The 14905-nt window shown below is 34.8% G+C and overlaps 1 protein-coding gene across 1 annotated transcript in view; it reads left to right on the forward strand.

Annotated features, from left to right (window-relative positions):
* Dus4 (Dihydrouridine synthase 4) overlaps positions 1 to 14905 on the forward strand; it is a 40426-nt gene that overhangs the window by 4601 nt on the left and 20920 nt on the right. The window contains exons 2-4 of the mRNA XM_081739316.1: positions 1790 to 1895; positions 9315 to 9436; positions 10451 to 10526. Coding sequence (XP_081595442.1) covers positions 1813 to 1895; positions 9315 to 9436; positions 10451 to 10526 — 281 coding nt within the window. The 5' untranslated portion in view covers positions 1790 to 1812. The remainder of the gene's footprint in view (positions 1 to 1789; positions 1896 to 9314; positions 9437 to 10450; positions 10527 to 14905) is intronic.

Raw genomic sequence — 14905 nt, forward strand, 5'->3', positions numbered from 1 at the left:
ACTTAAAAAAAAAAAGGAAAAGGAAAATATGTAAACATCTTCCCATGTTGATGATGAAATTTAGACATATGAAAACAAAACTGTCATATTTTTACCGTTACCACCGGTAACAGCGGTAATATGCACTACACGTCCCTCAAGAACATAGACTGAAAGTATTTGAGAACAAGATCCTGAGAAGAATATTCGGACCCAAGAGGAACGGGAATGGGGAATGGCAGAAACTTCATAACGAGGAACTACATAAGTTATACGGTTTACCCAACATTATTAGGGTCGTCAAGTCTAGGAGGCTTAGGTGGGCGGGTCATGTAGCTAGAATGGAAGAAAGTAGAGACTCTTTCAAAGTCTTGACTGGAAGACCAATCGGAAAACGACCATTAGGAAGACATAGGCGCAGATGGGAGGATAATATTAAGATGGATCTCTCAGAAATAAGAATACAAAGAAGAAACTGGATCCAGTTGGCTAAGGATAGAAGTCAGTGGAGAGCTTTTGTGAACGTGGCATTGAACGTCCGGGTTCCATAGGCCATAGAGTTAGTTAGATGGAAGTAGATTGTATAATAGAGTACCTTTGTGAACAACTGATTTATTGTATATATTTGTTCTATGTGCATGCAAGTGAATGTCTTCTTTACCTCTTGTGTTGTATCTGTGAATGCCTTCGTTAACAATAAATTCACTACTATGTTTTTTTTTCAAATATATTAATATTTCGAACAAATACATTGAGGGAAAAGTTATTATTTCAAGTTCCTTAAAAACATTTCTGCAACAGATTAAGAGATAAGAATACGTTGGTCGTCCTGTAACAAACGTTGAAGTCCCTGATGGCTAAGCGGTTAGAGTACGTGGCTTTAGCGTTGGAGATCCAGGTTCGATTTCCGGCGGGAGCTTATGTGATTCGGATCCTACATTAAACTGTAGATCCACGTCTCATATAGCCTTGTAACTCAGAGGGACGCTAAACTCAAAATGAAGCCAAATTAAAACAAAAGTTAAGGAAGCACCTGTTATTCTCGTTGTTGCTTTTGTTTATTGAAATTTAGTGACCCTTTTCAGTATCAGAGCTATATGAGACGTGAACGACCGATGGCAGAACTGTCTTTGTCTTTCTGCGATGAGCTGTAAGTCAAAAATTTTCTGCAGCAATTCCAAAATAAAAAAAAAATCAAGATGAAACTATCATACTTTTATTACAGCGTTACGTGGCAATTATTCTGGGGGCCGCGGTGGCTCAGTGGTAGAGCGTTCACCTCTGGTGCTTGGGGTCCCTGGTTCGATCCCAGCCCCTGCCAAGTGAACTTTGTGGTGGACAAACACCGTGTGCGTGGGTTTCCTCGGGGTTCTCCCGTTTCCTCCCACTTTCTTAATTCCACCATTTCATTCAATACTCATCATCACCGTCTCCTTTAGCCTAACCGGCATAACCATGGGACGTAAAACTCAAAGATTTTGCAATTATTCTGCACAATCGCGGCAGATTTTCTGCGATCACATCGCAGATCGCGGCATGTTCTGCTATGGGACGTGAACGTATAGTTGAAATTGAAATCCAAACCACAGTAATGCATTCAAATATTCTTCCTCGGAAGTCGAACCTAGGAACACGTGTACCGAAGGCACGCAAGCTAACCACTAAATCCTGTTCGTTACATCCTTCTTATGCTTAACGAAGACATGGTTAAGAAGAAAGGTAGTTGTTGAGTTAATAGTTTTTAAATAATCTTTTCCATTCACTAATTCTGTAGAAAACAATGTGTATAAAGATATTTCCCTTATTCCAGATCAGTTATTAACTGAATCAAGTATGGCTCTTCCTGTTGATGTTGTGGACTTGTTCCGTGAGAAGGAGTTAGTGACGGTCTGTGCACCCATGGTTAGATACAGCAAGTAAGTGTTGCCATCGTATTTGTATGCAGTTCCACTGAAGATTTGAATTATTATTATTATTAATATTATAGTTTCAAAGTATATTTTCAAAAAATTTCGTTTTGTACTCAAGTATTGTACTTTTTAAAAGTAGAGAGACAGGTGTTACAAAAGGGAATATCACTTAACAGCAGGTCGTTTGAAAACACATAACAGCCGTATGACAAACATAATGTTTCACATTAGTGATATGTAATAAATGAGGGAGAAGCTGGTTGTTACTTACATTGTGTAGCTTTTAACCCGTAGCAAAACGTAATTCCGACGTCATTTCCGTTCTTTCATTTTCTTTTCTTCCTCTTTTTATGTGAAAGGGCATTTAATGTACCTCGTAGATATCTTCTTATTAGTCCATCATTTTCATCAGCTCTGTGAGCTCAATTATCAACTTATCCAACTGTAAATTCCAGCTGCTGTGCAGGACAAAAGCATCAGAAGTACTCACTAAAATTGCAGTCGGATGAGGTCACGGGCATTTCTGGCGGGGGGGGGGGGGGAGAGACGTGTCCCCCCAATATTTTGAAACACAAAATATTCAATATGTTATTAATTTACTAACGGCAGAATAACATATAAATAATAATAATTATATTTATTAGGAACATAATATTCAGGCTGTGAAACGATTATAACAGAGTTCTTGATATACCCCAGGGGGTCCGTGAAGGTAAGTAGAAAGGTAACAAATGAAATCGAAGATAATAAGTTGAGTTAGATAGTACCATTTAAATCACTTTCTTTGACACCCCCCCCCCCAAATTTTACATGCCAGAGACGCCAGTGGATGAGGTAATGACTAAGATCGCAGAAGTAATCGGAACGATACACTAATAAAAGAATGTCTCCAAGGTACAAAGTTAGGTCCACCTATATTTATATAATGTGTATCTTGTAGCTTCAATCACTGCATATATATATCTTCCTTAGGCTAAAGGAATGCATGATTAGTGAAACTAAATGGTCGTGAAATTGAAGTTTTGTGCCTTCCCACCGGGAATTGAGCTCAGTACACGTGCATGAAAGGCGCACGCGCTAGCTACTAGACTAGCGGGGAGGACTATATGTCTTCTAAAATGCAGAATTTTCTATATATAAGAACATTCTCGTTATTCAGGAAGTGCTTTTGTAAGATAGCTTTGTGGTGTATCAAAAATATTTTCTTAGTTGGCTGTCGTTGTTGTAATTATTATTATTACTAGCTGAACCTGCGCTCTCTACTCAGCGCATCATTCATATATAAGCACGAATCTTCTTGTCATACCACACAACATCTGTACATGTCCCTATACAGACACGAGCGAAAGACGTCTTGATAAAAATCGGCAAGGGGTACCATAAAAGGAAGATTTTTCGATTATTTATTCAATATCTCGCACCGTTTGCAAGATTCGAGCCTGCTTCCTGTTGGAGTTTCTAATTCATGTATGATAAGTGTTTTCTTTCTTCTTGCATGCAGTATGTAATAAGCAAATACATTACATACGCAATTAATTATAATGCCAGTGATATAGTGTTCATTTGGCAAAACACTCCAAACAATAAAGATTCATCTTAAACTGGAGAAATGGTTATACTTCATTTTTCATTATCATTTGGCCATGAAACAAATGCCTGAGATATACAACCCCTGTATACAACTATATGGTGTTGGAATGTATAACTCGTAGGATATGTTGCTTTTTTAAACCACTTGTGGTTTTTGAGATCTCACTGTCGGAAGAATTGGAGAAAAACATAAACTTTTCTGTGGAGACAAACATATAAACGTAGTATTTTAATGCATAGATAATTACCCAAACCTAGCATGCATAATTACTATTATAGTAGTAGTGTTAAATCTAAAAAGTTCGCAGATAGTGACATCTCTTAGCCTGATTGTTTATTACTAGGATTACCGTGATAAACGCTCTGAGACGTTTGCCATTTATTATTGGGGTTTCCATGTCGCATCTGAACGCTGTTATAAGCGTGAATAAACTCTAAAGATATTTACTATGATGATTCTAATTTTTATAAATTGTTTAAAAAATTACATTAAACGTCGAATGTTCCCTGACTCCTGTCAGCATTGTAAAGACGTAGTTAAGGAAAGATACTTCATCGGGGTAGGGTATATGGAAACTAAATATTTAGGAAAATAAATATAAGCATCGTACTTCTTCACAGAATATTCTTTGCTCATCTCTTTCAGTTGGTTGGAGACGACGGTGCAGGTGGAATTATGTTATTTCAGCTTTTGCACGAAGTACTCATGTCCAAATTCAAATTTGATTCCCTCGTTCGAATGAAAGATATCTGATATGCCTACCTTTCTCTGGAGATTGTTGAATCAGTTTTACTTTCTCAGTGTTATATTTTGTGCGTTTTATGTGTTTTAAAAGTGTAATTCAATAGTAATGAATATTCTATTCTGAGTGCTTGAAATTGAAACTGAACTGATAAGATTCTTAATATTTCATAGCAGGGTTGGCTGGTTTAAACCAACCAAAAAAAGAAAAATGTTCGTAGAAGTGTAAGTGTTCGTAAAATATTGATGAACACATATTTGTGGGTTGTCACGTTTCACTGCCATATATTATTCGTATTATATTGAGACCTAAATTCCCCATTCATTACTCAAAGAGATTATACTACAAAAACAACTTAAAAAAAAGGTTTATGAGTGTTTCTTGTGATTTTTTATAGTTTGTTATTATTGTTATGCAATTGCAATTAAAGAAAATTATAAATATTGTTTCGTTTTAATAATGTTTACTATTAATAAAATAATCCTTTTTTTTTGGGGGGGGTCATACAAACCCCAAGAGAGGCATTTATTGAAATCAGAAGTATCTTTGGTATCTATTTATGTATAAAAGGGTCAGAGCCAAAGTGGACTCAATTCGTATCTTTATTCACTTTTCTTACTGATATGCAAATTAAGTCGTTATATTTCTTTAACTTGAACTAATAAAATTCGTAGTGAACTAACTTGGACTAAATTAGTTCTTGTGTACTCTACAGTATTGTGAAATTTTCCATATGTAATTCTGTATAATGGTTTCACTTGTGCAGCTGTTTATTTTTTTGTCCCTTTGAAATGACTCTTACAATTATATTAACAAGTATGTATAGATCAATATGTATAGATATTTTATACCCTAGGCCAGCGTTTCCCAACCGGTGTGCCGTGAATGGGTCACTGATGTGCCGCGAGGAATCGAAACAAAATTATTAATTTTAGAAGAATCAAATTGTAAAACGTAGGGAAACATATATATTTGTATTTCACATTACTATATACATCTACTATGAATCTATAATTTTAAGTTTCATACCGTGTTACTGTTCTGTAAATTTCTAATGTTGAAAAAAGTATTTGTTGTCATTGTTATGACTATTATTGCTTCTTTGTTGTTGCAGAGTATTTCGTAACTTGAAAATTTAGAATATCATTCAATTCTTTGGACAAATTACATACATTTGTGTTTTAAAAGTAAAAGAGATTTGTTTGTTCGTTCGTTATTTAGTGATCTAAGATTGGATACAGTTTTTTAAAAAGAAAGCGTACTTTTAAAAGCCTGAGTCCAATATTTAATTGTAATTGTTTTCTATTTTTAAATTAGAATGAAAAATAAGCATAATGATTTACCACGGAGAAAAACCAGTGATCGAGCTTTCTTCTCTGTGAGAAGGAGATCAATAATCACAGATAAAATACCACTGTGTTTTATATTTACAAATAATATCTATAAGTGTGCCGCTAGAATCCAAGTAACACCTGTAGTGTGCCGGAAGTTGAAAAAGGTTGGGAAACGCTGCTCTAGGCGAAAGATGAAAGAGGTGTGTATTTGGTGGTACACGAGTAGGACTGTGAATTGATAATTCTTGAAGTAGGGCTTCCGACTTTAAGTTTCCATTGACTACCTTATGTAGACACTTTAGGTCAGTGACATTTCTGCGAGCATCTGGAGTCTGAATATTCAGATAATGCAAGAGATCTTATTTAGCCATAGGATGAGCAGTGGGAACACGGAAACGTACTATGGCCAGATAGATGCTCCTCCGCTCCATATTGGTGTGGAGTAATCAATCTTCGGTGATCCAACTTTTCATTAATTTCCTCCTCCTAAATGTGTAAGGCGCTGGCGCACTCACGTTTTGGCTAATGTTGATTAACTTCACGTAAAGGAAACCGCCCCTAAATGTTTCCACCCTAGGCAGCCACCTAGGTTGTCTATATGGACGAGCCGGCCCTGGTAAAGATCAGTACAACATATTTTTATCAGGAGTCTTCGAATTTGTGGCTAATTAGTCCCGGTTTCGAGTTCAAATGGAGGACAATTTCTCTCGGATGTAAGCTGAGTAGCGGTTTGGATTCCGCTTTAAGCTTATGTGACCCCTTCGAGCATAACCCGCTTGTTGCATAATAACACCAGGGAGAAACAAACTTATTTCTGTCCATATGTGATTTAAATACATAGAGCAAATTATATAAACCGAAAAATCTGCTTTAAACAAACAAACAAAAAAGAAAGGTTTAAACCAAAAAAAATCTTTTTTTTGGGGGGGGGAGGTCAATAAAAGGCATGGCTTTTGGCAACCCTGTTACATAATTCCAATATTCTTTTTCAGATAAATAATAGTTTAGGAGTGATATGATTAGACAATCAACTGAATGTTTCACAACTACTTCTCTGCTCAGATTAAATTCCTTTTCTATTTTTTCATTCGTATTCCTTCTGCTGAAACACTTAGCGAAATAGATTATAGTTTACATTCTTTAAAGTTTTATGATAACTTTTTCACTATTTTCCAGTAATTTATTTATGTATATTAAGATTATATTCTTTAATTTAAATATGTGACATAGTAACATTTTGAAACTATGAATTTAAAAATGAGTTTTAAAATTATTAATATGGTTGTCAATGTATTTTGTCTTTGTAGCAATTTGTTCAAAAGTCTGGGTGATGTAGTACGTCGATCCAGGTTTATCACCATGCGTACATTCATCAGCCATACTGTCCATGGAATCTGCAGCAGCTTAGTTTACACTCAGCTCTTTCTATCAAGTTGGTGTTTAAATGCTGGTGTAAGATGTTTCAAAATGGCAGGTTGCTGAACACACCATCCGTAGGTGTGATGCATTCGGAAATTCAACAAGAAGGCTTGTATCTGTAAATGGTATTGCGTTAATGACGATTTCCCGTTCCATACTCGCCATGTAATATTTTTGTGATTGAGGTCTTGACTTGGGAATGTATTGTTTTTAGCATTTGACTCCAGCTTGTGTAGTAGATCAGCTTTATAGCAAAATCCTTGTACTCTCATGAATTCTCAAGGGTAGAACAGGTTTTGTTCCTTCATTGGTATCTTCCAAATGATTTAAAAAAAAAAAAAAAAAAAAAAAAAAAAAAAAAAAAATCTCACCTATGGAATCTGGTTGGTAAAGTGTATCCAGCTCTTGTTTGAAGTGACCATACATTTGCATTAGTCTCCTGATTATAAAGTTGATACAGCCGTTTGCTTTTTTTAAAGATACATTCTGGTTTAAGGCTGTAATGGCTTTACCATACCATATGTTTCAAACCGTCTTTAATGACTCCTTTGGTCGTTGATTTCCTTATTTTATACTTGTAATTGCTTCTTGCACTTCCTTGTGTCACGAGTTTCTGGACTTTGTGAATCACATCTACAATAAGCGTTAATGCTAGAATGTTTGTCTGGGTTTTGTGAACAATCTTTGTAGACATTTGTAAACTCTTATTGCGCCCTATAACGTTACTGATTCTCCTCTTCGAAATGGTCAAACTTATCACAAAGTTCTGCTGCTGTGACTATAGCTGAAATCAGAAAGATATAGCCTTCCAAAGATGCTGCTATATATATCGAGGTATATTACTCGCTTTCAGTTGCATCAACCTACTTGCTTTCACATGTGCAATTAAGTAACAACGCAGCTTTCCGGTAGCTTGGTCCATCCTCTAGCATAACCAGTATTGGTGAGGAAGTTTGTAATGGTTTCCATAAACCTGGATCTAGTTTCTGTACTATCAACGTTTTGTTGATACATATTAACATAGATGTGCTCTTTACTTACGTGTAAAATACTAAAATACAGTTGTTTAACCTGAAGAGCGGTACTCACTTCAGCAGTACCTTGGAAAATTAACTTTCAAAATTAATTTCGAAAGATTGCGGCTTTCTTTATTTAATTAACTAGTTCTATGGCCTGTGGAACCCGGAAGTTTAATACCGTATTCACAAAAGCTCTGCACTGACTTTTATCCTTAGTCAACTGGATCCAGTTTCTACTTTGTATTCCTATTTTTGCGAGACCCGTCTTAATATTGTCCTCCCATCTATACTTAGGTCTTCCTAATGGTCGTTTTCCAATTGGATTTCCTGTTCAAACTTTGGAAGCGTTCCTGCTTTCTTGCAGCATGACCTGCCCACCTGAGGTTTTTTTTTTTTTTTTTTTTTTTTTTTTTTTTTTTTGACTCGATGACCCTAACAACATTATAAATTGTGCAGTTTCTCGTTATGAAGTTTCTGCCGTTCCCCATTCCCTTGGGTCCATTTATTTGTCTCAGGATTTTGTTCTCGAATACTGTCATTCTACCCGTACTTTCCTGAGATTAGGCGACCATGTTTCGCAACTACAGTTACAACGATATGTTGTATACTTATACTTGTATTCTCTTCGAGCAATAGTTGGTTTATAAATAGGTACAAACTAGTTTATTTTATAGAGGGAAAACAAGAAGTAAATAATATAAGATTAATATATATATTTTTTCTTATATTATTTTCTTCTTTTTCTTCCTCTATAAAATAAACTAGCTTGTACCTATTTATAAACCAACTATTGCTCGAAGAGAATACAAGTATAAGTATACAACATACCGTTGTACAGTGTACATAAGAAATAATTATCGTTTTATATATTTTAAGCTTCAAATTCCTCGATAGAATTCGCGAAAACAAAAGATAATAAACGAATAAAAACTGAATAATAAACGAATAATACAGCTTTCTTCATCAGTCGACATAAAGAAACAAGATTTTATGTCAATGAATTCACATTATATGTAGCACATCTACTGCTGGTAATGACAAGCTGCAACGTATTTTGAATAGAAGTGAAAAATATTCACAACAGTTCTCCAGCTATATTATCATAGTGATTTCTGTTGATCTTATATATGTCTCAATTGTTGTCAACAATTTTTATCTTCGATCGAAACACATTATAGTTGAAGTCATCGGCAGTGAAAGTTGTGGAGACAACAGGGTACTGTTCTGGAGTCTATGCAAATTAAATAACTATATCACAGCTTACGGTGATTTAATAATAAAATAATTAGAAACTTCTTAATATGATTCCCAATGTTTCAGGCTCCCGTTCCGTTCGTTGGTCAGAAGATACAAATGTGACTTGGCATTCACCCCAATGATAATGGCGGATTCCTTTGTCAAATCTATAAAAGCAAGGCATAATGAGTTCACCACTGATGAAGGTAATGATTTCATTTGCATGCGAAGATCTAATTTGAGTCAGTATTTTTTGTATTTTAGATTTTCTTTAACTCTAGCTCTTAAGTGTGACTTATATTTACTACTAATACAATATGTATGTGTTTAAAAAATAAAGTTTTCAATATATTTTACTTAAAATATGTTTTTAAAAGTGTTGTAGATAAATAAATAAATAACTATATTTAAGAACGTAAATTAACATATATTTATAATAAGGAATAATTTATTAATTTACCCTACTTTATTACATGTGAAATTCGTTGTATCAACTAACCGGTTTCGGTAGTCACTGGTACCTTCATCGATAGACATGATTCACTCGTCATCTTGAATTTTTGTGTGTATACAGCTAAAGACTAATAAGGTTTAGAAAGCCTGATAGCGTAAGTTCTTCGGACTTCAACCACTCTTATTATGAAGATCTAGTTGTTAAAAATAGACAGGAAGAACTTGTATAGATTCATGCAAGGTAACAAGGCACTATTAAATTGTGCTACCTCCTGAAAATCACTTCGTAATGTTGCTGCTGAATTCTAGAACCTATGTTCCTAAATCGAAGTTGGATGATTATAAACTACTTTGACTGCTCATAGCTTCGAAAACAATAAACTTCAAGGACTTAACACTTTTTCATGCTATATCAGTAGCTTTATCAGTTGCAGAAATACTTTGAGGAAATCATCATTCACAACTAGCAGCAATGAATGTAGTTATGCGTAAAAGTCCAAATTATGTTTCTGAAGAAGTGTGGAAAAGATTAACATAGACAGGTCTTAGAACCATGTATTAAGGGTAAGAATCTGGCGTTAAACCAGGAACGTTGAGGAGTTAGGTAAAATTAGGCACAATAATTATAATAGTTGATGGTTTTACATAATACGGTTTTACAGATGCACTAGAAAGAAAAAAGTCGTAAAGTGTCTGGCAAATGAGATTTGCTACTAAGGCTGTATAATTTATAAAGTATGTTATTCCCTTCAATTTTTGTATTACAGGTGATAGACCACTGATCGTACAATTTGCAGCCAAAAAAGTGGATGATTTTGTAGCTGCAGCAGAGCTTGTCGCCCCGTAAGTTTTTCTTTCTATGTGTTTTCTTGGTAGGCAGCTCTTGAACAGTAAGTGCGTAACAGCATTAGGATTTGAATACATAACCCCTGGCTGTTTCTCACTATTTACCCTTTAGCGTTATCAACACTTTTATGTTATTATTATTATTATTATTATTATTATTATTATTATTATTATTATTATTATTATCATCATCATCATCATCATCATCATCATCATCATCATCATCATCATCATCATCATCATCATCATCATCATCATCATCATCATCATCATCATCATCATCATCATCATCATCATCATCATCATCATCATCATCATCATCATCATCATCATCATCATCATCATCATCATCATCATCATCATCATCATCATCATCATCATCATCATCATCATCATCATCATCATCATCATCATCATCATCATCATCATCATCATCATCATCATCATCATCATCATCATCATCATCATCATCATCATCATCATCATCATCATCATCATCATCATCATCATCATCATCATCATCATCATCATCATCATCATCATCATCATCATCATCATCATCATCATCATCATCATCATCATCATCATCATCATCATCATCATTATTATTATTATTATTATTATTATTATTATTATTATTATTATTATTATTATTATTATTATTAACTTTTAACTGTATTCTTGATATTCTTAGATTTACTTAGTAATCTCATATAGTGCTATATTTGGCTTATCGCTGTTCTAGCACCACAAATAAACTTATTGTTATTATTATACTTCCAAACTGTTTTATGTATAAGTGTCGAAAGTCTTGTAGAACGGTTATGTCCGTCCGTCTGTCTGCCCACAAGTATCAGGGGGAAAACAGTAAGAGATAACAAGAAGCGCGTTTCTGCAATCGATTTAGCGTCCAAAGAAAAGGTTCTATTTCATCTGTGAATCTGTTATCCAAACCGGAAGTGGTTGAAGTTAGCCATTTCCGGTTCAATGTTTTTTCGCCGTAGAACGAAAATAGTACTAAATAACGATAAGTGGTTTTCTTCATTCGATTCAGCGTCTCAAGAGAACGTATCACCATCACCTGCTGCTGAAGCCGAAAATAGTTAAAATTTATTACTTCTTCTAGTTTCAGTAGTGATCTTCATAGGGCAAAAGCTTTAAAATGTATCGACAAGTGGTATTTTGCAATAGATTCAACGTCCCAAGAATAGGTTATATATCCTAGACTAACTCTCTATTCAAACCAGAAGTGGTTGAAATTAATCATTTCCGGTTTCCGGTTCCGGTGAACATAAACGGTAATAGATAGCAAAAAGGTGGATTTTTTGCAGTCGGTTTAGTGTTTCAAGAGAACATCTGCAACACTCTATTGACACCGGAAGAAGTTAAAATTTATTACTTTTTGATTTTTGGACACTGATTTTCATAGAGCATAAACGGTAAATTATATCGAAAAGCGGTTTTTTTGCAATCAATTTGTATTCCGAAGAATAAATTGCATTGTTCCATTGAACTGTATTCAGACCGGAGGTGATAGAAGTCAACTATTTCCGGTTTCAACGATTATCGCTGTAGAACAGAAACGGTAATAGATAGCGACAAACGTTGTTTCCAATCGGTTCAGCGTCTCAAAGAGAAAATACCATCATCACTTATAAGAATACACCCAACCGGAAATGGCTGAAATTTACAATACTTCCAATTCTAATATTGATTTCCGTGCAGCAAAAAGAGTACGAGATATCGAGAAGCGGTTTTTTGCAATCAATTTGGGGTCCCAAAAATAGCTGCCAAATCTTCCATTAACCCTACATTCAAAACGACAGATGTACAAATCAGCCGTTTCTGGTATTAACGTTGTTCGCCATAGAAGAAAAACGCTAATAGATGGCGACTAGCGGATTTCAACAATCGATTTAGATCTCAAGAGAACATACCATCATCATTCACAACACTTTATTGAAGCTGAAAGCGGTTGGAATTTGCTAGTAGTTCTGGTTTCAATTCTTATTTTCATAGAACAAAAATGGTAAGGGATATGAAAAAAAAAAAAAAAAAAAACGGTTTTCATATGAAAAAAAAAATTGAGTATTGAAGGGGGACGCGGTGGCTCAGTGGTAGAGCGTTCACCTCCGGTGCTTGGGGTCCCTGGTTCGATCCCAGCTCGCGTCGTGTGGACTTTGTGGTGGACAAACACCGTGCTCGTATCTTTTCTCGGGGTTCTCCCACTTTCTTTATCCCACCATTTTATTCATTTCTCATCATCACCGTCTCCTTCAGCCTAACCGGCATAACCGTGGGACGTAAAACTGAACGATTTCATTTCATTTTTTTTTTTTTTTTTTTTTTTTTTTTTTTGAGTATTCGGATATTTTGGAAGACTAGAGTAGTTTTGCACTGAAAAATAAAATTCACATTACTATTACATTATTATTATTATTATTATTATTATTATTATTATTATTATTATTATTATTATTATTATTATTATTATTATTATTATTATTATTATTATTGTATGATTAATATGTTCGTTTGTGATGTTGAATAATAATGTTGAAGGAGATATATTACGTATTCATAAATTATTTTGTTGCAATTTTCTGTTTATTATCAGAGCTGTATCTGGTGATCGTTAAATAAATAAAATAAATTATAATTATCAACTTTTTCTATATCTTGATTTCATCTTTAGTAGATCCAATGTTGAAACAAACAATGCCCATTTTGCTAACTTAACAGTTATTTACGTTGAAGACTTAAAACCTACCATACTTAGTATTTAAGAGAAACAAAGTACTCCAGTAAGATTTCCCACAATACCTCCGAAAAGGACAGCCGAGTCTTTTTGTTTTTCTTTTTAAATAACAATATTTTTTTTTCTTTTTCCTCAAACCTTCCTCAAACATTTTCCTCATTTCTCCTAAACTCAACAGCGATCGCAATGGACCGTACATTGCGTTGTATCCTTTTATTTGCTCAACTATCTGGAATTTAATTTCCCTAATTAAGGAAAATGTTTTTTAAAAAAGTACGCAGAAAGTATTGCAAACACTTAGAAACATATAAAACATAACTCTGTGAACTTACCTCAGTTTCTGAAAGTTTCTTGATAATGTCTCTCGTAAACACTTTCTTTGACTCCTCCGTATTGGTTTTGGCTTGAAGTTGTTGAGTGGCTATCCTTTTTCGAGATATTGTGAGTAATAATGCTTAGATGTATTTTTCAGTTCCCAACACGTTTCAGAGTTGTTCATTTCTCTCGAACACTGAATGCTGAAGGTTTAAGTCTTCAGTATAATCAATTGTTAAGTTAGCTAAATGGGCCATTGATTGCTTTAACATTGCTTCGATTAAAGATGAAATTTATTATTCTTTGCGAAGAATTTACCTCCTTTTTCCCATTAGATACGGATTTTCTTGTTCTGAATCAAACCATAATGATAACATTCAAGTGCTCCGTCGATGTAGTAAAAAATCATCTCCCCTGAAAAACGAAATTTTAAAACTCTAGGATATGTCAAATTTATTTTTAAATGAGCAGTTTCTATACCGAGTTTCATTTTCCTAACTTGAAGGGGCCCTCACATACATTTTGAATCCCGTTCTCCCCCCTTCCCCGCCCTCCCCTAAGGACACGCATTGTTATCAAAATGGCATAATAAAGCTCAGATCGAGGTAGGCACTAACTATATGCAATGAAATAAAATAAATATTTTTAAAAACATGCCTTCCTTAAAGAATAAAGCAAATCGTACTAGAAAGTAAAAGATAATTGTTTTCAAGAATGTTAATTTTTTAAAAATAAATCCTGTTTATATATAAATAAAAGGAAAAGCGTGGGAATCGCTCAAACCTTCGAAAATGGCATGGGATAGGTCACTATTCATCTCAGCGACCCCGACTACGGTTTTCGGACTAATAACGGGTCATTTTCCAAGATTTCTACATATTTTTTCCACCTCCATCCATCCCCATACGGATAATGTGATAAAAACATAGTCCACTCATGTAGTTAAATTAATGAAAATCGGCCCAGCTGTCTAGGTGGAGTTAGCCGTCGAACATTTTTACATTTCATATATATCGAGGCAGCCCTAGTAGCGAGTCAGGCCATGGCAAGCTCATCTCTCGCTAGTACAAGTACTAACTGGGCGATTCTATTGGAGGAGAGCAGTGGTTACTAAGTATCTCAACGCGTAAAAGAGAGGTAGTCACGTATTGTTTGGACAATCCTACGGGAGGGGGGGGGGGAGCGTAGTGAAGGCTAGTCTACTGGCTGGAAGGCTCTCAAACGGTAACTGGGAAAAAAAAATGCCCATCCCAGAAATTTGGGTAGCGTTTTCCAATTCCAGTGGAAAAGAGGAACCATCCGG

Source organism: Thermobia domestica, chromosome 14 (assembly GCF_964235325.1).
Source record: "Thermobia domestica chromosome 14, izTheDome1.hap1.1, whole genome shotgun sequence".
Taxonomy (NCBI): domain Eukaryota; kingdom Metazoa; phylum Arthropoda; class Insecta; order Zygentoma; family Lepismatidae; genus Thermobia; species Thermobia domestica.